Source organism: Macrosteles quadrilineatus, unplaced genomic scaffold, assembly GCF_028750875.1.
Source record: "Macrosteles quadrilineatus isolate MER2022 unplaced genomic scaffold, UCM_ALF_1.0 Scaffold_1__1_contigs__length_201487025, whole genome shotgun sequence".
In the NCBI taxonomy this organism is placed as follows: domain Eukaryota; kingdom Metazoa; phylum Arthropoda; class Insecta; order Hemiptera; family Cicadellidae; genus Macrosteles; species Macrosteles quadrilineatus.
Window position 1 is genome coordinate 122206182 of NW_026542594.1, and position 24971 is coordinate 122231152.

Consider the following 24971-nt stretch of genomic DNA (forward strand, 5'->3'; position numbering starts at 1 on the left):
TAAAAACAGTATGACACTACCACGTGTGGGAAAGATTTATGACAAACTAGCTGTTGTACCCGTGCTTTACAACGGGAAGAGGACACAAAATAGAAACATTTTAATCTTTACATCTGTTGCATATAATAGTTACACATCCACCAACACTCTGAGAAACAAAATTCAACTTTTATTGCCTAGAAACGTTTAAGTTATGACTTTTAAATCTGGTAAGTAATGGATACCACCATTTTTGTTTTGATTAATTTTAAATCTAGTGTATGCTGATATATTAGAAAAACTGACCAAATCTTTGAATAAAACTTTTACATATATGATTTATCTTCATCTCCCTTATAAAGTAAATGTAAACTGAAAGCTAGGTTAAGATAAAATTAAAGTATTTAGTATTACCATTTATAATTAAATATAGTTACACATATACAACAGATGTTATAACACCAAAATCAACGACATACAACTTAGTTTTTGATGATATTCTTTAGTTTAATTTAAGCATAGGTTTAGCAAAACACAATAACTAAATTCACCTAAATATATATCTAAAAAAAAAAACAGTAAGATGTGCAAGTTATGTTAAGTTAATCTAACATGTTAAGCAGTTCGAATTTATTTAAAGTAGCCTCCAAATTCATACAAAACATCTATACATTGTAATTTTCTTACTGTTTACATGAAACTATATCAATAACATTATTTTCAAAACACTTTACAAATCGAAAGCAGATCCTGAGTTGAAACCAACCACATAATTGTGTGAAATATTATATTTTAATTTCATTGGATCAGCTGACTTATGCAATTTGACAGTTCTTCTGGTTCACATTGAAATGTCTAAGGAAATGTAAACATTGTGAGTATTCTCATTGCAGCCATGGAGACGAATCAATATTTACTTTTAAAATCCTCACCTCAGAACTTTTAAAGCCAAAGGGGCAAAGCCCGCGGTCAGTATCGAAGTGTGAATAGTCCTATAATGGTCCTTGGTATGGTAGCTATATTTTTGTAAAGTTTAAGCCCAGTTGGTTGCACCTATTAGTAATGCACACATACAGACATACACCATTAGATTTTTATATAATAGTATAGATTAAACAATACTTTCTCCGTATACTATGTATAGGCCTAACTGAACTGTTAATTATTGAGCTACAACTACAAAGTAGTGATGTAAAATACCCGGGTATTTAAAACTCGGGGTAAATACCCTGGGTATTTACCCGGGTAAGTACCCAAAATCCATAAATACCCGGGTATTTTGGGTATTTATGAAATCGATTGAAATTCATTTATATTTACCCCTTAATATGTTATTGTTATCATTACATGATTAATTAGGATAGTCTATAACACCTTTTACAGTAACTTGAAGCTTTGCTAGTAGGCTTCCTTTTATTTAATGATTTAGCACTTTTTTTAATAATACATAAAGTTTCTAAATAAGCATGGGGTTTCGTGTCTTAAATCGAGTAACATCAGTTATATTTAACTTACTAAAAAATAGTATATTATTGTCGGGACCACGTAAGTTTGCAGTTGGTGACAGCCAATCACAAGACGAGGCTAGTGCGACGTTGCCACATCGCCAATGACAACACTAATAAAAATATACAAAGCTATATTTTCAGATCAGCTGGTATTGTTACATTTGGCAACACCACACCGTTCTCATTGGATAATTGAAAACCATATGGTAAATAAGCTCCTCCCTCAACTGCAAACTTATGTGGTCCCGACAATAAAAAAAGGTTGTGGCTATTTCAATTTTTATCATTTTATAAATTTACAGTATAACCAATTAAATAACATAAACAAAGTTATTTTGATTTATAAATATCCAGGAATTGTTGAACGATTTATTGTGCTATAGATTCAAATGTTTTGTATCACAAGTTTATGAAATTAGTTTTTTTTTATTTTGATACTATTGATAGGCTTACCAACAAAATGTCTAGAACAAAAATATTATTAAATCCTGCCATCCTACAGATTGAGTTTTAATTATTTTCTTAAGTTGACACATAAGTTAGGCCACTACTAGGTTAAATTTTCCTTGTCTTTCTAAATAATAATTATTAGGTACTTTACAAATTATTTTTCTTCACTTTCAATAAAATAAATTCATCTATCTAGCATAGAAATTAAAAAATCATAAGTAGTCAGGAGCAGTGCAACCATGGGACCAGGGTATTTATTCCAATTATGCTTTATGCTCAGACCTGGGTATTTATGGCGATTGTACCCAGAAGTAAAATGCTAGTAGTGACCATATGAAATTTTGTTCAACACATTTTATCATCATTTTACTATCCTTACAGGGTAATAATTGCAAAAAAAAATCTCAATTTTCTTAACTTTAATAAAAATTATAAATACCCAGTTTTTGGGTATTTCCCCAGGCCTGGGGTAAATACCCAATTTAACTTACCTACCCACTGGGTATTTACCCGGCCCACATCACTAGCTACAAGTCTTTACCCTATCTATGAAAGGCTTCTGAATCTCGTTGTATTCTATGCTACTAGCATGACTGGTACATTTACTATAAATACGGGAACAAAGACACAAATTAATTTTATTTTAGGTGTGCAATTATTAAACAAACTTTACAACAATAACGATCAATCGTCCTTCAAATGTGGACGGGATATCTTACAAAGAGAGGTTAGTTAGGCCGCATATCTAACTGCTTAACAAACATAAACATGTAAACTGCGCAACAGGATGCAAGCGATACTAAACACGTAAAAAGTTGTCCAAGAAGCGCGCGGCTTTTTGCTGCTATGTGCTCGTAGGCTATTTATGAGCAGGTCGATCTCGTTATGGAATAGAGAACGATTTTTTCGCTCAAATCGCTCTGCATTTGTTACTCGGGTTGTCAAGACTCAAACCTTGACAAACATCGTCCATTGCCTCCTGTCCGAGCATTGAGGCTCGTGTGGTACAGTAATGTTACTAGCTTATAAACTGCGCCGGTACCTTGTGTTATGAGCACCGCAAACCCCCAAATATTATTTAAACTTACATTTGGGAGGGGAATTAAGTTTGTGTTTGTTGTTACTGTTTTAAATCCAATTAAGATGACGGTTATTTTATGGACATGGGAACCATAGACCAGATTTATTGAAAAAGACAAAAGTATTTCAAGACCAATCCAAAATGGTTTTAATTCTAGCATCTATTATCGTAAAGTCCATTAAGATCGTATTCAAATATTTAGTATGGTTCCAATTCAAGTTTGTATATATCAGAAATGTTTTGCCATGGAGTTTGCCATGTGAAATTGAGTTGTAAGACTTTTTCATAATTTGAGAATGTTTCGTAAGCACTGTTTTTATTAAAATGTCCCTAAATAAATAAATAATTATTATCAACGATGAAGAGTGAAATTGCAGTGCGTTAATCCTTGGAAAACCCAACCAAAAAGTAGATGGTTCCTTCCCAGTGAAAATTAGAAGATAAAAATTAGCTATTAAAGTTAGAAACATTGATCATAAGGTGATTGACAAAAAAATACCCCCGCCGTAGCAAACCTGCACACTAAACGAATTTCAATTCGTCTGATATAAATTTTACTCAAATATTTACATCGAATAAGACATAGCCTATTCATTCCCTAAAAAAAACATCAGATTTAACGAGTACCTAGGTTTGCTGCTACAGGCTACGGGGAAAGTAAAAATTTTTGTTTTTTATAGAATTAAATCCAATACAAAAACAAACACAACCCCCATATTATGTGGTTTCATTTGCCACATTTTATCAACATACGTCATAAAAACAAGCAAACTAAAATAGTTTTCTTTTCACCATAAGAATAACATAGGAATCTTAAATGTACAGTTCCTGTGGGAATTTCCTTTTTTAAGCTCTACAACATAGTTGTAATGAAGATTGGGAATGTTCATGTTTCAAAGATAAACATTACAAATTTACCCCGTTCCCATCACCCGATCCTGCTGGTTCATGAACTCACTCAAGTGTAGCCTATCCAGTCTTTACAACTTCAAGCGAAATTTCATCAAAATTACTCGAGTTATCGCATTCATGAAGTATGTGTGTGTGTGTGTGTGTGTGTGTGTGTGTGTGTGTGTGTGTGTGTGTGTATAAATTTGAACGAATAATGTTTTTAGCCTCTGGGGACATCACAATGGAAAAGTAAATCGGTCCTGGATCTAAATCGGCCTTAGTATGTCTAAGTGTTTTTGTACGGTTATTGGTAACGGAGAAAATTCAAAAAATTGTAGCCTAAATTTAAAATGATCAAACTTGGCTAGTTTATTTATTTTATACTAAGCTGTTAATATTTTACTAAAACACACTTGATTTTTTTCCTTGTAGCAGCAAACCTAGGTGTTACAATAACCTAATGTTATTGTTATTGTTATTGTTGTTATTAGTTAAACCTAATGTAATTGAAATAGATTTGGTGGATATTTATAGGCATGCACTGTGGATGCGATACTCTCTGGTGTGGATTAACGTCCGTACAAGTGAGTACTACGACTATCCGCAGTGTTATCCTGATAATTAGACCAATACCAAGGCAAAAATGTGGTTCGGATTCCACTATAAACTGTAGGTCCCTTAGTCGCCATTAGCTGTATGGGCTATTAATTAACAGCTGTGTCTAAGGAATATGTCCGCCTTAGTCACTAACAAGACTACAAGATCGCGCCACTCATCCTACACTCATCCCCATTCATACTTGGCTTAAAATACCTACTTTGTATGGTCGCCATTTCATCGAAAAGTAAGCTATTAAAGTATTGAAAATCAATTCAGACAAATGTAAATTCGCTTAATCGGCAGGCATGCTGCAGCGGGGATATTTTCTATTCTAATATTCCACTCGAATCATCTAAGGTAATAAATACAGCTGAGACTATTACAGACTATTGCAGTAACATTACATCATAATGAAATTTCCAACAATTTTTTACTTTAATTAATTGTTAATTAATTTATACAGAACCCTTCTGTATAAATGGATGTCTGCTTGGTTTGAAAAGTCGACAGTACTTCCTAAAATCTCAACTCAGAGCTTCAAATGCCTAAAAATCTCAACTTTTACGATTTTCGATGATGGTTGGGGGTGGCTCCCCTCCCTCCCCTGTCATAGTACCGGTACCCAAGTGTAATGTCACGTATATCGGGGCCGAGAGCAAAGTACACGTCGATGTACTTTCACTGCACGACCCAATACAGTTCGGACATAAAACCTCTCCCGATCGAATAAATGAAAAACGCCCAGTCCTTTTGAGGTAAAAACGATATCCGCCGCTCGGATATACGACTGCTTTTTACCGTACGACAGTAATTTAATTTTTTGTTGCCAAACAATGTTCTCTCTTGAAGTTCGTTATACACTTTTTACTCGTGTATTATTATTGTTTATAGCGATAGTCGCCTAGAGGCCGCTCCGTTCCCGACGAGCTATTCAAGTTTTTGTTCTCTAAGAATATTAACTGGAATGGACGAGAAGTGAAGATTAGTGGACGCTAAAAAAGAGCCCTTCCGTGTGGTAGGGAGGGGAGAGGGCCCGACTGACCGACGAGCGACAACGCAACTGTCCGGAGATGTATTGTACCAAACATTGTTTGTAGTACAGAGTACAGCACAGCATCAGCTAAATAGCGTAAGCATATACATTCAGATTTACGGACAAAAATGTCCAGATATATTTTAATTAAGTATTTAAACCCCTTGCAGTCGACCCTACTACGTTCGTATGTTTCGTTTTAATCGAGGAGACTACAAAAAACATCTTACTCCCCAGCATCACAATACAATACTTCCATTTGTTGAAATTCAAGAAATGCAATTATTATTTCAGTTAGCATTAAAACTTCCCCCGCTGCAGCAAACCTGCCGACTAAGCGAATTTCCATTTGCCTGGATTGATTTTCAATATTAATCTATTAAATGAACATTTATGTTTAACGAGTATCTAGGTTAGCTGCTACATGGACACTAATAAAGTGTGTTTTTTATTAAAATATCAATAGCTTAGTATGAAATAAACAAATCTGCCAAGTTTGATCAAAATATATCCATAAACAAGCCAATTACAACATTTTACAATAGTCTCCATAAGAATAACATGGGAGTTTTAAAATAACAATTTTTTGAATTTTCTCCGTAACCAATCACCGTACAAAAACACTTTGATATGCTACATTATTTGTTTTTTTAAGCTCTTTAAAAAGGTCTGGAGAAAAATTGATAAAATTTTTGTGTTAAGGGTAAAAAATGAGAAAACCCCATTTTTACCCCATAAAACCCCCCGTTAAACCCCGTTCACATGGTCCGATCATGATGGTTCGCGAACTCGTTCAATTTTATTCCGCTTTACACCTTAAAACCAAATTTAATCAAAATCGGACAAAAATTACTCAAGTTGTCACGTTCACGGACGTTTATATATAGATATATAAAAATTTGACCGAACTGTGTTTTTGGCCTCTAGGGACATCAAAATGAAAAAGTAAATCGGTCCCGGGCCTAGGGCTTACCTTGAGAATTACTGTAATAACTACTTCCCTATAGGGAAATTTGCAAAAAAATATAAATAAGTACATTCTACATCTAATTGTGTTGCTAGCTGATTCAGAGATTGTGTTCTTAGCATGAACACAAATTAGTCTCGAAAGAACTAATAGGAGGATGGTTATATACATCGCATCTATTAGCGTACCACCGCATACAGTAATGTGGTGAACTACATGAGACATGTGGGTCAGCCGGTCACTAGTCAGACCAACGACGTTGTCACCAACGACACGTGTACTTTTATTTGAAACCTTGATTTTTTACGCCGGCAAAAACGAGATACGGAGGCACAAAAAGTGACCGACCAGTGAGCTAGTAATCGACGCCACGTGGGTACCGGTTTGGCAAACAGTGTTAACCTTTATCTAGAATGCGAATGTAAAAACTCGTTGTTTGGCTTCAATTATTTTATGAACTAAGTCAGTGATATATATCCTAAATGATGATTTAAATCCCTCGATCCGTTGGTTTACGTGCTTACTATGCTTACAATGATTGTTGTTTCACTACGTATAACCATGTTTTCAATGATATTTCAATCATAATGAACTATTGGAGGGATTGTATCTCCTCTTAATGTAGACGTTTTATTGTATTTAATTGACTGCACGACATCGAACGGTGAATATAGTAATCTGATGTGTAGAAAACCTATCATTGTTAATAAGCTACGATTTATTACAAACAAAATTTATTGATGAAAAATTATTCATTATTTTCATTACTTGTCTGTTTAAGATAGGGAAGTATATAGGTATTTATGGCAAGAGCATTATGGTTCCAGTGCGAGTCATGCCGAGCGCGAGATTTCATGTGCGTAAACACTTTCCCGGGTGAGTTGCGTACGATCATCGCCTTACTATCAGCAACAAGTTTCTTGCTAATTTAAACAAATTGTCGACTTTTAACTGCATCATTGACGTTACTAATATTTCAATAATTTCGTCACTAAAATATGGAATGCTATTTTCTCATATGTAGATTTGAGATAATTTCTTTCGACTTAGCTATTATATCATATTGACATTTATAATACACATTCTTGTAAAGATTAATTTGTAAAATATTACAAAACTCTGCACAATGACAGTCGTCAATCTAAGTGAAATAGATAACGAAATATTTGATTTTTACGATGGGCGGGGGGTATTGCAAAACTGATCGGGATCGTACTGGCTTTACTGGCCACTTCTGTAATGTAAACAACGACTTTCTGCTCTAAAAAAGACTACAGAAAACAGTTGCTTACTGTGTGGTGTGGCGAAAAATACTATTAAAAGCCTGACATATACTTATAAACCTCTGCACCGCAAGAGTAGTCTGTGAGTGAACCGCTCATGGTCAACGCTGACATGGCCTATACAGTATACACTATACAGTAAATACTCTTCATGTATATGTTTAAAGTTAAATTGGTATGGTGAAAGTAGAGTAGCTTTGTTTCTGAATTCAAATGGAATTCTCGGTGTAAGATCATAGAACCAACGAATCCCCCCCCCATTTATTTACATCCCGGGAGTATATATTTAAAATTATTTAGATAATAACTCTACAATGTTGGAACACCTTTAAGGGTAAACGCTTGATTACAGTACTTCATGGCAAATTTCCATGGGTCCAAAAAAGTATTTGAAGTTCACTTCACTTCACTTTAAAGTTGAAAAAGTAGTTGATGGCCACTGGCCGCCCTCAATGCATAGACTCCCTGCATAGCGGGATATGTGAGGGTGTAAGCTGCGACACAAAACATTACATTATTTAGCTGGATAATAAACAGTAACTTGCTTTAGCACGCTTTAATAATCATTATCCAAACCGTGACACGAATCGGGTGGAGATGGTAGCCTGTTTGAAAACTCAGCAATGTTGGGCGTTTACATGTTTTACAATTACCGAATCGTTATAACTATTCTCTCATCTGTCATAAATGTCTACAATCTACGTCAGAATAGAATGTAAATTAAATCCTATCCTGAACGATGATGGAATATTAATAGCATTTTGCAATAGCAAACCACAGTAGTAGTGGTTTGTAATTATTTTTATCAACTTACTACTGTAAGCATCTCATTACACCTAAAGGAAGTGATGTTTTCAAATATTTGCAATATTTGTATATGGTTGTAATAAATGGAATTTGGAAAAGTAGATATAATTGGTAGTTGGTTTAATACAAGCGGTAGTTACCAGGGTTGGTCAGCCACTCTTGTAAAGCCTTCTGCAGCCTCCGCACATGCAATGGTTTTGACGCCATCCCCACCAACGCCATGATCTCCAGGAACTCCTCCTCTCCAGCGTCACAGAGCTGTTGTACGTCGTCCCCTCCTGAGACAAACAGCCCGACGTCTTACAACTTTCCTTGCTAGAGTGCAAACACCACTGTCATATTTTACTAAGGACTCGTTGAGCACTCCGATTGACTTGGATGACGTGATTATAGCCTTCAATGTTTGATGGAAATTTTTATTAAGTGACCGCTATTTCAGTGCTTAATTCAATAATCGAAAGTTGCCTGCTCAAAGTTAGTGCTCTGTTTTGACGTGAGACACATATCCTAAACTAGTAGTGACTTTAGGATACTGAAGCTAGTATATGATAGAATTATTTACTCACCCATTTCTAGGAGAGTGTCGTAGTAGGCCAGCAGGCTGGCGCGCTGCATGACGCGGTACAACTGTAGCTCAGCTTCGTTGTTGGGAGTTGACGTCAGCACCACTGCAACGAGAAAACATTTATCCTGGTTTGAATATGGCCACCTGACCCAAAATAGCACAATCTACTCTTAAAATTACTAAATAAATTATAATCATTTGCAATTTGTCATACAGACAATTTAATAGATCACACGAACATCTGTTATAACGGAATAGTATAGATATTTTACAACATTGCATGCATCTTGTTAGACCATTTTCATTCTGAATACTCTGGTGTTTTATTCCTAATAATTAAGATTATTTAGCTTAAACTACACATGTATAACCTCAAACCCCTAATATAGCTAATTCGCATATCCACTCCGAATATTTCAAGCTCTAAAGTTTGACACACTGATAGCGTAGTTAACGTAGTAGACCGAATTGTTATGTTTACTTTTCATTGTTGCCAAGTCCAGACATTCCTTTAAAATTTCTTCTTATGTTTAAGGTTATGTGTTTTCTTTAATGAGTTGATCTTTGACAATGAACCGAACAAAAGAGATCCAACATAAAGGGAGTTGTGACGATGACCAGAAGAGATGGATCTGTGTCTACCCGGCGTACATCGACAGTAGGAAACATCTAACCGAGGGTCGGAGGATCGCGAAGGACGAATCCGTGGACAATCCTACAGTCCAGGAGATGCGGGAGGTGTTGTCAGCGGCGGGTCTTGTCGTGGCTGTGGAGGACAAGACCTACTGCAGGACCAGAGGCTCGTGGGGGAGAGTCAGGGTACGACTGGAGGACAACTACCCTACCAGACGAGCAGTGATGTTGTATGCTGCGGCGACTATATCCAAGCAGCGAGGAGTCACGAAGGGCAGTAAACACAAAGGAAAGGCCAGGAGGTGAACAAGTTAGGACCTACTGCTGCCTGACTCATTGCATGCATAACTTGTTACTAAAATTTGTTATTTTATGCCTAACTACTTTGTAAAACAGTTCCTTGTGTTCCTTATGTCGTTTGTATGTATGCCTTTTTCAAAATTTGTTGTGCATAATTTTGTTTATGTAACAGTGTAAAAAAACAAGAAGGCAGTTTTTATATTACAGGGCTTGATTTGTAACGTTAAACCAAATTATTCTAGCAATATATAAGTGGCTCTACATAGTCATTCAATATTAACAGCGAGCATCTCAACAGTACGAGAGTCGGTAAGCTGAAATAACATACAGTTTTCATTATGTTAATAATTTAGAATTCAAGATGTATCATGTCTGCAATGAAATGTATGTAAAATAAACGTAATTTCAGTGATGAGCATATACAATGCTCAATTAGGCACACGCCTTTACCGTGTTGCGTTGCTTTTGTGAATTCCAATTCGGCTCTCAACATTGTCAGATTATGCTAGGCAGCCCGTTTGGCGCTGGGGAGACGCGGCGCTGGGGTGACGCGGCGCTGGAGAGACGTGGCGCTGGGAGACGTAGAGCTGGGTTGACGTGGTCCTGGGGTGACGTGGCGCTGGGATGCACGGCGCTGGGGAGAAGTGGAGCTGGAGTGACGCGGCGCTGAGAAGACGCGGCGCTGGGGAGACGCGGTGCTTAGGAGACGTGATTCTGGGGTGACGCGGCGCTGGGGAGTCGTGGCGCTGGGGAGACGTGGTGCTGGGGTGACACGGCGCTGGGGAGACGTGGCGCTGGGAGACGTGGCGCTGAAGAGACGTGATTCTGGGGTGACGCGGCGCTGGGGAGTCGTGGCGCTGGGGAGACGTGGTGCTGGGGTGACACGGCGCTGGGGAGACGTGGCGCTGGGAGACGTGGCGCTGAAGAGACGTGATTCTGGGGTGACGCGGCGCTGGGGAGTCGTGGCGCTGGGGAGACGTGGTGCTGGGGTGACACGGCGCTGGGGAGACGTGGCGCTGGGAGACGTGGCGCTGAAGAGACGTGACGCTGAGGAGACGTGGCGCTGGGGTGACGCGGCGCTGGGGAGACGCGGCGCTGGGGAGACTAGGCGCTGGGAGACGTGGCGCTGGGAGACGTGGCTCTAGGAGACGTCAAACCGCATCAAGCAATATTCTCCAATCACAGTTCAAGTTAAATGGTATTTGGTTCGGTGAGAACGGGGCCATTGCATGTGATGAATTTACAAAACAAATGAAGTATTGCAGTGGGTTATCTCATTGACTAACCAACTCAAGTATACTTCCCATCCAATGTCAAATTTGAAGCATGATTTTATGTCTAAATTCGTGTTGGTGACACTGGGTGCTAGTGCTGGCAAAATTTTGTTTCTATTATTTTTAGGATTAATTTTATAATTTGAACTTAACTGTTTGGTTACGGTATATAACTAGGGGACGAGTTATTGTTTACAATTATATCGTTTGATTTGATCAGTTTCAAATAACTTAAATAACAAAAAATTGCATACAAATCACGATCTAAGTGGCACCAGAGAACCAACAATAAAACTGTCTTCAGCAGATCCATGAGAATGATACTTAGAGAGTATGTTTTAGTATGTTTAATCTATGGTAATTATTACTATATACCCTCGCCGCAGCAAACCTGCAGACTGAGCGAATTTCCATTTACCTGGCTGGATTTCTACTAAAATATTCCCTAAAAATTGTCAGATTTATTTCCTATTAAAAAATTTGGTTTAAATATATCAATAAACAAGCAAACTACTACAGTTTATTTATCTATAAGTATAAAAGAGGATGTTTGTATATATATTTGTTTGTTTGTTTGGCAGTGATAAACTCGGACACCGCTGAACCGATTGCCACGAAACTTGGTACATACGTGTAGAATGTCATGGAATAGGTTTATACACCATCAATTTCGTGATCCGTCCAATCGGCTCCGCCCCAGTGGCTCTGGAGTTTCCCATGTTAACCTTATGAGAAATGGAATTAATGAATCTTAACAGCTGTTTCAATTAAACAAGTTGGTTCTGTTCTGTGATGTTCAATAGCATTAAAGTTACAAGGATTACCAACAGGGTGCAGCACTATTATTTCTTTTACATTTATGACAACAGCTAATTTGCAACCAAAAGGTGAGTGAGCGTAGCGAACGAACTTCAACCTGGAGGCGAGTTAGCGTAGCGAACGAGCTAACCTGAAGGCAAGTGAGCGCAGCGAACGAGCTCCAACCTAAAGGTGAGTGAGCGTAGCGAACGAACTTCAACCAGGACGTGATTGAGTCATACAAACGAGATCATCTTGAAAATTAAGAAGTTAAACGGGACAAAGCCCGCGGGATTATAAATAGTCAAAGGCAAGACAACGTCTGCCGGGTTCAGCTAGTTCTCCATAAGAATAACATGGTAATTTTAAATTTACAATTTTTTAAACTATCTCCGTAACCGTTGGGTATACAACAACACTTCAATATACAAAATTATTTTTTTTTTAAGCTATACAAAATGGTTTGGAGAGATATATTGTGTTTTTAGGGTCAAAAATGGGAAAATCAATTTTCACCCAATAAAACCCCCCATAAACCTCCGTTCCCATAGTCCGATTATGCTGGTTCGCGAACTCGTTAGAATAAACGAGGGTTTACACGTTTCTACAAAATTTCTCGAAAATCGGATCATTTTTGCTCGAGTTATCGCGCTAACGGACTCATATATAAACATCTACAGTAATATATATATGAATTTGAACGGATGTTGTTTTTTGGCCTCTGAGGACCTCAAAACAAAAAAATAAATCGGTTCCAGGTCCAAGTCTTACCACGAGACATACGGTAATAGCCTATTCCCTATATGGGAAATTCGCTAAAATCCTATTTAAAGTTATTGATAAACTATGCCTTAATAGTATATGCTTATTCGTTTCAGAATTAAAAAAATCTACCTTAACAAGAACAAACATATTTACTCTTATAAACTTGATCCATTGTCGACGGATGTGGAACAACGGTACTGTGAGCCCGTCCCACCCCGACCTACCCCGACCTACCCCGACCTACCACAACACAACACAACACTTGCTTGACCTGCGCGATCGATTCACCTTCCTCCTTTGCCATTCCTTTTTGCCATTTACTAAATTATTTTTACTTCCAGGGGTGAAGGGGGGGGGCGTTAATGGTTAAAACAATATCGTAAACATACCTTTTATAATTTACGAAAAACAATTTTAATACAAACCATTGACATTTGGTCGCTGAAATAATAACAACTCTGTAATGTAAATTATTCAATTAAATAAAAATAATATACACTTTTATGATCTTGCTTAAGTTTAAGTGCTACTTTCACAGAATTTTTCTCTCCTCTAGACATTGAAACCCGTGGTTCGGCTTTTACGCTCACCAATGACAGCAGATAAAAATATGGTATATAAACAAAATCATACTAGTGAACCTGTGCGGCTCAATACCCCGCAAAATTACATATGAATTTAGAAAACAAATTCATCGTGTTATATATTGGCTCAACGTCAAAAATTAAATACAGTAATAATAAATCCTTAGAAGAGAAGCAGTCCAGCAATTTTCTAGCTCTATTTGTATTTTATTTAGTAAATTAATAAGTGTTCAAGTATGTTATAGGGTAGTTATATTTAAAGATTTTTTAAAACACATTTAACAAAACTCTTTATCATATCAAACCAATAGGCCTATGTAGCATATTTTGAGGGTCATAAAAATGCTGCTTAAAAAAACAAAACAAAAACAATATTTTAACCACAAAAGCACTTCCATGAATACACGATTTTAGTCTTAAAGTTACCTTCAGGAAGATTACCCTCGTCAAAATTTCCCATTATGAATATGTGTAGCCTATTAAAAGATGTAGTCTTTACTTAAAACAACATATAATATAATTGCTCATGACTGAAATTGGTCTGGGTAAGAAAGTCTGATCTTTAATTAAAGTGCTTAAGTTACTTGGCTTGGTGCGAACATAACTGCAAACTCATAATACACCCACAAGTAAAAAAGAATCAAGATTGTATGTTTGTGTAACAACATTATTCACATGAAGTAGACGATTTGTTTAATTTGTCGATCAGCTGTTTTGTTTCAAATGAATTAATAATGTCAAAGATTTGTGATGTTAAATACATAAATTATTATAGTAAAGTTTTCTAAATCATGGTAACTTATTCCCAACAAAATTTTACTATTCCCAGCATTAAAATAAAGTAGTAAGATCCATTATTATGAGTAAACTTTAAGGTATACAATCCTTGATTGAAATGTAGTATAGTATACACTAACAGTCATAAGGCACAGCAATTATTATGTAGTATACTTTGACTGTGCTCAAGTAACAAACATATGTTTCTGTAAATAAAAATTATCTGCAATGTTATCCTTATGAAGAAATACGAAACTTTAAAGGGCGCCAGGGCCTCACTCTCTTATTATTTCCCCAAAAAGAAAGTTTCCTGCACAACTTCACGTTACGCTCTTTCCAATGACACCATAAACATGTCAATCGGTTCAGTAGTTTCGGAGGAGTAATTGTCACAAAAAACCTGCTTGCGTATTAAATAAGTACTAGTGTCCCTGTTGCTCGATTTCGAGCAATTTATAAGTATTACGGGAGTTATTTTAAAACGGATGAAAGTTATAATTTCTGATGACTTTAAAAGATTAGACTCAAAGATTATGGAAATACTCAAGTACATAACAGATCGATGTAATCAACGTTTCTTGAATATATCTTGTCATTTTTCAAAAATGATAAATGATGTACTTTTGAAAAATGATCTTTTTTGTGTTTTCTACAAATGGCCTAAGTCATAGCCGCATTTGGTTGTCTATAATAATGATTACAAATATAAAAAAAAACATTATTTCTATTTCTTCTCCTTGGTGGTGTTCTATGACTTTCCTATGTTTCCATAGTTTGCAAATCGGCTCTTTCAATCATCACTAAGAAATGCAGCACAGTGTTAATTCAGTTTTCTTTTTAGTATATCAAATTATCCAGGCTCTCTCGCTTTTTCCGTTGTAATATTTACGCCAACCCAAATTCAAATAGTAAATGTTTCATTTTAACCAAGTCAGTAAATATTTGTAGCTAACTGTTAAATTAGCAAACTTATTGACTGTTTACAATTAACATGTTCTTCTTCTCACTTTTAATTTCTGACAACAGCTGGAGTTTCAAAACAATTTTGTTTCCCATGTTAATCTTATGGAGAAATACGAAAATTTAAAGGGTCCCAGGGCCTCACTCTCTAATTTTTTCCCTAAAAAGAAAGTTTCCTGCACAACTTCACGTTACGCTCTTTCCAATGACACCAAAAACATATCAATCGGTTCAGTAGTTTCGGAGGAGTAATTGTCACAAAAAACCTGCTTGCGTATTAAATAAGTACGAGAGGTCATCCAGTGGTCGAAACTCGACCAAAAATATGTAATGTAAACTTACTCACTTCTCTATTTTCACCCCACACTGTAAATAAAAATGTGATTGGAGTTTCTTCCATTTGTTTTGATTTTCTGTTTATATTTCGTTGTTATTTCGTCACCAGCATGGCAACGCATAAGATCCATGTTAATTTTTTCAAATTTTTAAACTAATTTTTTGTGCTTATCTTTGAGCCTATTTAAATTTATAAAGGGATTCTGCACACCTACAGGAAAATAGCTTTCTAACGGTATGCGTAGATTTACCCCACGATGCACACGAGCTGAGAAAAAAGGTTTTAAAGAAACATGCTTGCCTATTAATATATAGATAGATAGATAGATTACTGAAGTTTAAATATGTTTTGTGTTTCACTTTTTCACTTCTACTTCTAAAGAAATTAAAATTCTGTCTGTTTTGTCTTATTGTGGAATGCCTCAGTACTTCGGGGATTCAACCTTTTGAAGTGTTGGTGGGATACAGCTAAGTAAAATAATCAGTATTTGATCTATTTTGGGGGACTATTTTCCCCTATATAGAATAATCTTCAGCATAATCTTTGGTCAATAGTTTGTTTTCTTTGTATTGTATTTTGTAATTTGCTAGTGTACTGTGGATGGCTTGTTATAAACACATGGACAATTCTTTTGTTTACTTTTTCCTTGTTATTTTGTTCAACCAACATAGCTACTTGACTTGGCAACCCATAAGGCCCATGTTAATTTTTTAAATTTTCAAATGAGTTGTGTAGAGAAACGCGAATTTTCCTGAGGTAGTGGCTATATTAGAGCTGTATTAGAGTATAGGATTTAGTTAATTATCTTGTTTCTTAAGGCCTGGTAGTGTCAAAATTCAATAAACGCAATTTTTATGCAATTAAAAGAACCAATTAAAGGGCTATGATATAGATGGTTTAAGTAGTAAAAAAAACAACATATACATAACTAAACACACACACATAAATACACATATACATATACATAAATGTGGTGTTTATATTTAAATTTCACGTTAAAGGTTTATATTCTTAAAAAATAAAAATACGCTATTTTGTTCACGAAATTGCGCCAATGATTGATCTCGCTGCTATATAAATGATGGACGATTGTTGATGTGATGGTAGATATCGTGTCCTAACAAATCGACAGTAATTTTGAATTTATACATAATATGTCGCATACAAGGCCTAAAAAATAACGGTAATTTCCAATTTCTTAATTATATTTAGATAAACTACAGGTACGGTGGACATGTTCAGTAATAAACAAAGGTTATTTTTAATAATCTTCTTTACCTAACTATAAATCAGTTACATAGTTCAGTGGCGTACTATTTATTCAACTATTACTAATTTGCACTCTTTTGATGGCTTTGTATGCAAAAATTCACTTTAAAGTAATTTTAAATATACAAAATATGATGAGAAGTACTGCACTGTGGTGATAAACTTTGGGAATATATAAAATCGCTTTGGAATGCGTCACAATGTGTTTTGTAAGGGAGCCTACCAGTAGACCGACAAGATACTTGGTCGTCTGGCCACTAGACCGTCTTTTTTAATTAAATAGATAAATACTGAAAACCAGTACGTCGACAAGTTATTTCATCGTCATTCCAGTTGACCGGCCTGTAAAACTAAATTATTATATACGAGAAACCAACTTGTCGTCAATTGACCCGACCGACTTACCACTTGCTCGTCTTTTAGGTGGGGATAGGGGGCAGAGTGGGAGGAGCTAACCGGGGATTACCCAGGAGTTTGAGGCGCTTCTCATGGTTGAACCACCTCGCTCGAGGCTAGAAGCCAGTATTGCCAACTGAAAGTACTATAGCTCCGTCGAACACTACACACGCGTGTTTATTGTACAGTCTAGCGTTTAGTTGACGTTGGCGCGCAATTCTAATAGATAGTTTCGTCGTTTCTATAGCAACCGTGCCGTGACCTTGTCCTTGGTTTCGCGCATTCCTCTGCCTTTGTATTATTTAATCTGCATCGAAAGATAAGACTCGCTTATATGCATTGACTATTGAGTCAAATAACAATTTCATTCGGGGTTTTTGATCGTTTGTTTGGATAAAACTACGTACCGTATATTGTAGAATCAAATTTGTAGTGTGGTAATATGGTACCTGTGTATAATTATGGATATCATGGAGGTCAATTTACCTCTTGTATATCAACAAAGTTTAATATCTTAAATTAATCCGAACGATTCATAGTAGCCAACAGGCACAAAGTAGTGTATTATGCAAGATGTAAATTTCAAACATGTGTAAGAGTAAAGTAAGAAATATTCGCAAGTTTACTGCAACAGTAGTTCGTTAGGATTATCTATTCAAGAAAGTTATTATTACGTGTATAAGCCGTTCATCAAGCGTCATGAGAAAGAAAATCTTTTATAGAAGTGAAAGTGTATGTAAAATATCTATAAATAAAATTAGAGTTTTCACTGTGCATTGTTCAGGATTATGTATTTTTCTGTTATGTTTGAGTTTATACTTTAAAAATCTTTTAATGTGTTATCTAACTTTCTGTCTGTCTGTTTATCATGGCCCGGAAGGCATTTTACGTAGTCTTTGCATGTAAAAATGAACAAGAGTTCTTCTCCTGAAATACGAATACGAAATACGATAGGGATTTAAATAGTTTTTTTGTGTTCACTGAATTGGCAAGAGTGTATTTAGCCATTAAAACATGCATCGCTACTTTTGAAATAACCTGACTGATGACGTTCAAAACCCAATTTTGTGGATTTTTGTCAAGTTTTCTCCCCATGTACATACACCTTTATCAAATACTAATTGGAGAATACGACATCTATGAAATAACGAACATCTTTTTGGATGGATTATTTTTTTCTAGCTGTCACTGATATGTGTGATATGTAGATATCCAATGTGATATGTGGATATCACATTGGTGGATATCCACTAAGATCCATTGGTGGATCTTGCCTCAGATGCCTCTCTCTTTCCTCGATGGTGTATCTTGCCTCAGTTTACCTCCTCTTTCCTCATTTTTGTATCTTAGCCTCTCTCTTTCCTCGTTGGTGTATCTTGCCTCGGATAGTTCCAGACACCGGGCGCTTGGAGCGCTGAAATAGTTTCTTTCCGTAGTAAGGCAACGTCGTGTCGGCCTGTCGGCCGCTACGGCAGTGTGCGAGAGGCTGCTAAAGTGACAGCATGTCGCTCCCATCGATATGTAACACAATGGATCGCGCTACGTGAGCCAAAACGCGGACGCCCAGACACCATAGTCCGGTCAACCACTGGGGCTGCCGACGTATACTATCTGTATAGTATCTGTACGTCGTCAGCACGGGTGTGTGGTTTGAACTGGTGTTTTTTTTGCAATAGTGCTGTTTAGTTTATATTTTTTATAATGAATTGAGTATATACGTGGGACATGCCATGCAAGTGTGTTCTACTTCTACGATCTGAATTTGTCAGAACAGCTAAAACTATAACGAAGTTATTTGTTTTTAGTGAATTTACCATATAGGGAATATGCTATTACCGTAGTACTCATGGTAAGACCTAGACCCGGGACGGATTTAATTTTTTGTTTTGAGGTCCCTAGAGGCCAAAAACACCATCCGTTCAAATGCATATGTATATATATGTGTGTGTCCGTTAGCGTGATAACTCGAGCAAAAATGATCCTATTTTGATGAAATTTTGTACAATTGTGTAAACCTGCGTTTATTCGTACGAGTTTGCGATCCAGCATAATCTGACCATGTGAACGGGGGTTTATGGGGGGCTTTATGGGGTAAAAATGGGGTTTTCCATTTTTTTTACCCTAAAAACAAAGAAATTTGCAATTTCTTTCTAAACCGTTCTGAAGAGCTTAAAAAATTAATAACTTAGTATATTGAAGCGCTGTTGTATGCCTAACGGTTACGGAGAAAATTTAAAAATAGTATAATTTAAAATTCTCATGTTATTCTTATGGAGAAAATGAAAATTGTTGTAGTTTACATGTCTATGGGTATATATTGATAAAATTTGAAAAATTAATTATTTCATCCTATACTATTGATATATATTGTCCAAACACACTTTTTACCTTCCCCGTAGCAGCAAACCTAAGCGCTCGTTAAATCTAATGATATTTAAATTTGGAATAAATATGTCTTATTTATAGAAATATTTTAGTAAAAATGTAATCAGACAAGTTGAAATTCGCTTAGTGTGCAGGTTTGCTGCGGCGGGGGTATTAAACATATGTGCTGATAAAGAATCGATGTAGGGTACACATTGTGTTATATACGTTATATGTTATGTTACGTTATATATATGGTCGCTCCCCGGTTGAGTGAATTTGATACTTTCCAAATTTCTTCATTTGGAGTAAAACAAGTCGACTTCTTACCCCATTGTAAATCTTGAAGCTCGTTTTCGTGTCTAGTTCATGTACGGTGACACTGGGCGCTAGTGTCAACAAAATTGTGTTTCTAATTATATCTTGATTTGTGCTTTCCTGTTTAGTTATATAAATAGGAGACGAGTTATTGTTTATGATTAGATCGCATTATTTGGTTAAATGATGTTTTAAATAACTGAAATAACAAGAAACCAATTGTAAACAAAACACGGCCTCTGTAGTACCGTACAGAACTATAGCCGAATACAGGATTAGGCAAAAGTCTGGAACCCCCCAGTTAATCTTTTAACGCGTTGCAGTAGAAAAACCAAACTCGGCATATATTTACAACATAAGAAATGGCACTTTTTAATCTAAGTTACAACTTTGCCCCAGTTTTTACAATGCAGCCCCGAATTTTCAAAAGTAAACACCTATCATGTGAACCCTAATTTTAAAGGGTTTATCAAGACAAATCGAATGGCGCAAACCAGAGGTCAATATCGCACCCGTAATCAAAATGGCAGCCCAAGATAAAGCCTGGACACCCCCTTAACTTTATAACGCGTGGTAGTGGGAAAACCAAACTCGGCACATGTTTAAAACATAAAAATGGGATTTTTCATTCAAGTTAGAACTTGTACCCGGCCCCCAAAATGGGGTATTTTGGGGGCAGCACCAAACTTTCAAATGTAAACACCTATCATGTGACCCCTCATTTCAAAGGGTTTCTTAAGACAAATTAAATGGCGCAAACTAGAGGTCAATATCGTATCCCTAATCAAAATGGCAGTCATTTTGAAATATCCCTTATTAACTTTTTAACAGGTTATAGCAGGGAAACTAAACTCAGCATACCTGATATGTTTGGACATACTCTCATAATGCGGACTATTGCGTCGTATGAGAATTTGACCGAAGTTGGTCAACTTCGCTTTGATAGTTTAAGTGAGCTACAACCAATCTTATATAGTGCTTAGGTTTCTCATCAACATGATAATAGAGTTCTTTTTAGCGTGGGTTAATGAGGTAACTAACCTAAGGGGCTTAAAAACTCGAATGCATACAACAGAGCGTTCTACGTCCCTTGGTAAATAACCGAATCAAAACTGATAAATGCCGTTTCCTGTCGGTAACGAAATCAACACAACATAACCATTCATTGAAACCTGTTAAAGAAGAGTTAAGAGGTGATATCATTTGAAGATGGGTTTGTTAAATATATATAGAATAGTTGGTAGGTATGTAAAAATGAAGATTAAAGGTTAAATAAATAAATATTCGTTCTTTTGATTAATATAACTGAAAAAAGTTGTACATTTTGAACAATGTAATAACCTACAATCATGCGTCCACTCATAACGGTGTTTCTTTCGGCTCTCTTTTTAACGTCTTCGCGTCAAGTAAAAATAATGATTGTGGAGGGTTTCACAAATGTAGCTAAGGTCACGGGAGATTTTACGATGTCATCGTGATCTTCATGGATGTTCACGGATGCTGCTGAAATTGTTTCGCTATATTTTGTGTTGTATACTTCGCTTTATCTGCAAACTTCCACTAATGAGTGAGTCTGCCTCCATGCCGTGACCGGTTAATAGTTGGCCTACTTTAAATTTTAAATGTTTTGCGTGCGTTGTGTTTGTGTATTTATTTAAATGTTTTTTAGACGACTATATCATGTATTTTTTCTTGAAATGTATTGAATGTGTTTATGTTTTGTAGTAGAAGTCATTATAGTTTCATATATGAACAGTCATAATTATTGGTAACGGAAGAGTTATTATGTTTTGCGGGGTGGCTGCACTGTGCACTGAGCCCTGAAGTGGGATGATTCGTCACGGCTCCGTCTTCTATGTCCAACAGCGATCGTAAGTGGTTCTTTTATAATTACTGTCCACTTTCTAACGTAACGGTTAGGTTACGACATGTTTCATTACATAAAAATTGTATTTCGGAAAAACAAATTTACAACAAAACGCATTAAGGAATATTTGCAAAAGTCAAATAAGAAAACCAATAATCCTACACCTTGAAAGGTGAGTTGCCTAAAGTAAACATGTAAATTTCAAAAAGCTGGCTATAGTGCAGCGTCACAATTAAGTTAAAATTTGTATTTTGGTTTAATCAGACTAAAAATGTTTTAAAAGGGCAATACAACAATAGGGCCTATTGCCATACAACAATAGCATTTTTTGTATTATCTAGGTTTATTCAGAAAACCCGCTCTTCGGTGTTTTAAAAAAACATTGATGCAATTAAAAAAGTAGCCATCTTGGATGAAATTAATAACTTCACCCTGCAGATCGATATAACTAAAATTTCAATGGTGGCAAGAAAAGCCTCTAACGGGAATATGCAACTCAGAACGTACCAATCGAAGGTAGACAGAAATTTTGTTATAATATCACCCGGGCATTGTTAAAGCTAATTCCCTGATTTATGGCCCTCCCCGGCACATTAGGGGTGACAATCAGTCGATGGTTCCGAATGGGGGAGGAAGTGAAAGTAGTCTCGGTGAGAAAGCGCGAACTGCTCCGATGTTCCTAGAAGGATATGGATGAAGTAGGCCTACTACACAGGGTGAATCACGTCAGGTGCCCACTATTGATTTCAGACAAACCGTTTGTTCCACAGTCATGAAATAACAATTTTCCCACTAAACAAACTCAACTATAACTTCAAAATATTTTAAATGTTTTTTATACAGAATGTACCAAACCCGGAGGTTATCCCGTTCAAAATATCACAATTATTGTCAAATGGGTGTAGCAAAATGTTTTATTTTTGGTTCTCTTTTTGGCCCTAAACAGGTGGGTCAACATTGTCTACAATATTTTAACCAAGCGGAATTTACACACATAAAAAAAGTGGCTTTTTTGAAATACCGAGTAAAAAAGAATGATTAATCCTCGATATTATGCATACATTTCACTACGAAAAGCATAAAAAACTTATTCCTTGTATGGGAAATTCACTAAAAGCTATTTGCAATTCGCTACAACCGCTGATACTTGACATATAATCCAAAAACATAAAGCAACAAACTCATCTGCAATTGCATGATTGTGACTTTTTAGCCTTTATGTAAGGATGTAGGGATGATCGAACTTACATCTGATCTTCTCTCTTGAGCAAGCATTATAAAATAATCATAAGGTGATTAACATCATAAGTGAAGAAGGCAGATGACCTTCCCTAAAAGAACTAGATAAACTAGTGAAAATAATCGTACCTTTCACGTATTCTGGACACATTGAAAAATATAGGCCTACTGTTATTTAGTTGTGTGTAAACGCTGATATTAAGAACCACAACAAATAGTGCACAAATGTTTATTTGTAAATTCATTTAACGATTTCAAAAAGTGTTATGCTGTAAAACACAAATTTTCAACCAACAAAACAATGCAAATATTTCCATTAAAACCAAATAAATACAACCATCTCTATAAATAAAATAAAATTATAAATTAAATAATAATAAGATAAAATAAATAAAATATCTCTATAAAAATATCACATTTATTCCCTATTTAAATAGCATTAGTTTAACGAGTACACATAGGTTTGCTGCAAGAGGCAGGGTAAAAAGTGTTTTTGTGAAATGTCCCTCCGTAGTTAGGTGTAAAATAAATGCATTTCCAAATATTATCAAAAATATTTTCCTTTTACAGGAAATTACATCAGTTTACTTATTCTCCACAAGAATAACATGGGAATTTTAAAATAAAATTTTTTTCATTTTTTTTTACAATTATGGCTCTTAATAACGCTTTTAGTAAAATTTTTACTGCTATGACTATATACTAATGCACCTGTTGCTCGAATTAGAGCAATTATTGTAAAGTATTACAGGCGATATTTCAAAACTAATAACATCCATACTTCCCGATGACTTACAAGAGTCAGCTCAAAGATAATGTAATCAATCACTCCACTACGGTTATCGAAACTGAAAACGAACTCACTCTGAAAACGAACGCTCTTGTGTGTTTCATGTGTTTACTTTGAACAGCTGTGTTAGTATGCAATTTATACAAATCTTACTAATATTATAAATTTGAAAGTTTGTGAGTTTGTGTGTATGTTTGTGTGTTGCTCAATCACGCATAAACTACTAGACGGATTGGTCTGAAATTTGGCATGATGATAGCTAACATTTCCTATTAACATTAAGGCATATTCTTATCTCAAAAATCATTTCGGGCTCCGCCCCAGTGGCTCTGTAGTTCCCCATGTTAACCTTATGAGTATTCATATTTGAAGGGAATTAAAGAATTTAGTCAGCTGTTTCAACTTTCTATAATATTGGTTCTATAATATGCAAGAGCATTAAAAAGTTATAAGGTTTCCCAACTGGGTGCAGCACTATTATTATTTCGGTTTTGCATATATGACAACAGCTAATTTGAACTAAGCAGCAACAAAAAGCTGTGATACACAATGAGAACTGTCAAGTCAAAATAGGATTGTTTACAGTTAGGTTTGATTTGTTTATTTAATGAATAATTTGAGATATTGTGCGAATGTTTGATAATTTATCTTTTCTATTGTTTAGGTGCAGTGGTAGAACATTATGGCAATGGTAGATGTGTTATACTATATCATACAGTAAATTTTATCAAACTGTGTCCTCCCCCCATTGCAAACTCAAAGCTTAAGTATAGCTGCAATAAGCATTTTATACTTATATACCAACCCCGTACGAAGGACGGGTGCTCTGCTAGTTATTAATATGTTTAAGTAAACAAAATTCTTGCTTCATAAGAAATACATTGGGATTTAGATGGTCTGTGGGGCAAAGCCCGAGGACTTTTATTGCTGGAATTGGTGAAAGGGGGCGTCTACATAAAAAATACTTAATTTTGACACATCATTTGTAAAACTCCGTCCATTATTAACGGAGGAGTAGTGTTTCGTATAAATCGCCTTCACGTATTATATATAAGGATATCTATTTAATTATTATAGAGACAAATTAATTTGCTTTAATCTATAGTATGTTTTTGGTTTGTAATTAATGAATGATA

At 35.8% G+C, this 24971-nt stretch overlaps 1 protein-coding gene across 1 annotated transcript in view; it reads right to left on the bottom strand.

Moving 5' to 3' along the window:
• LOC128984102 (NGFI-A-binding protein homolog) overlaps positions 1-24971 on the bottom strand; it is a 101645-nt gene that overhangs the window by 52246 nt on the left and 24428 nt on the right. Inside the window, exons 2-3 of the mRNA XM_054403387.1 lie at positions 9166-9267; positions 8740-8877 (exon numbers count right to left, since the gene is read on the bottom strand). Of these exons, the coding sequence (XP_054259362.1) occupies positions 8740-8877; positions 9166-9267 (240 nt within the window). The remainder of the gene's footprint in view (positions 1-8739; positions 8878-9165; positions 9268-24971) is intronic.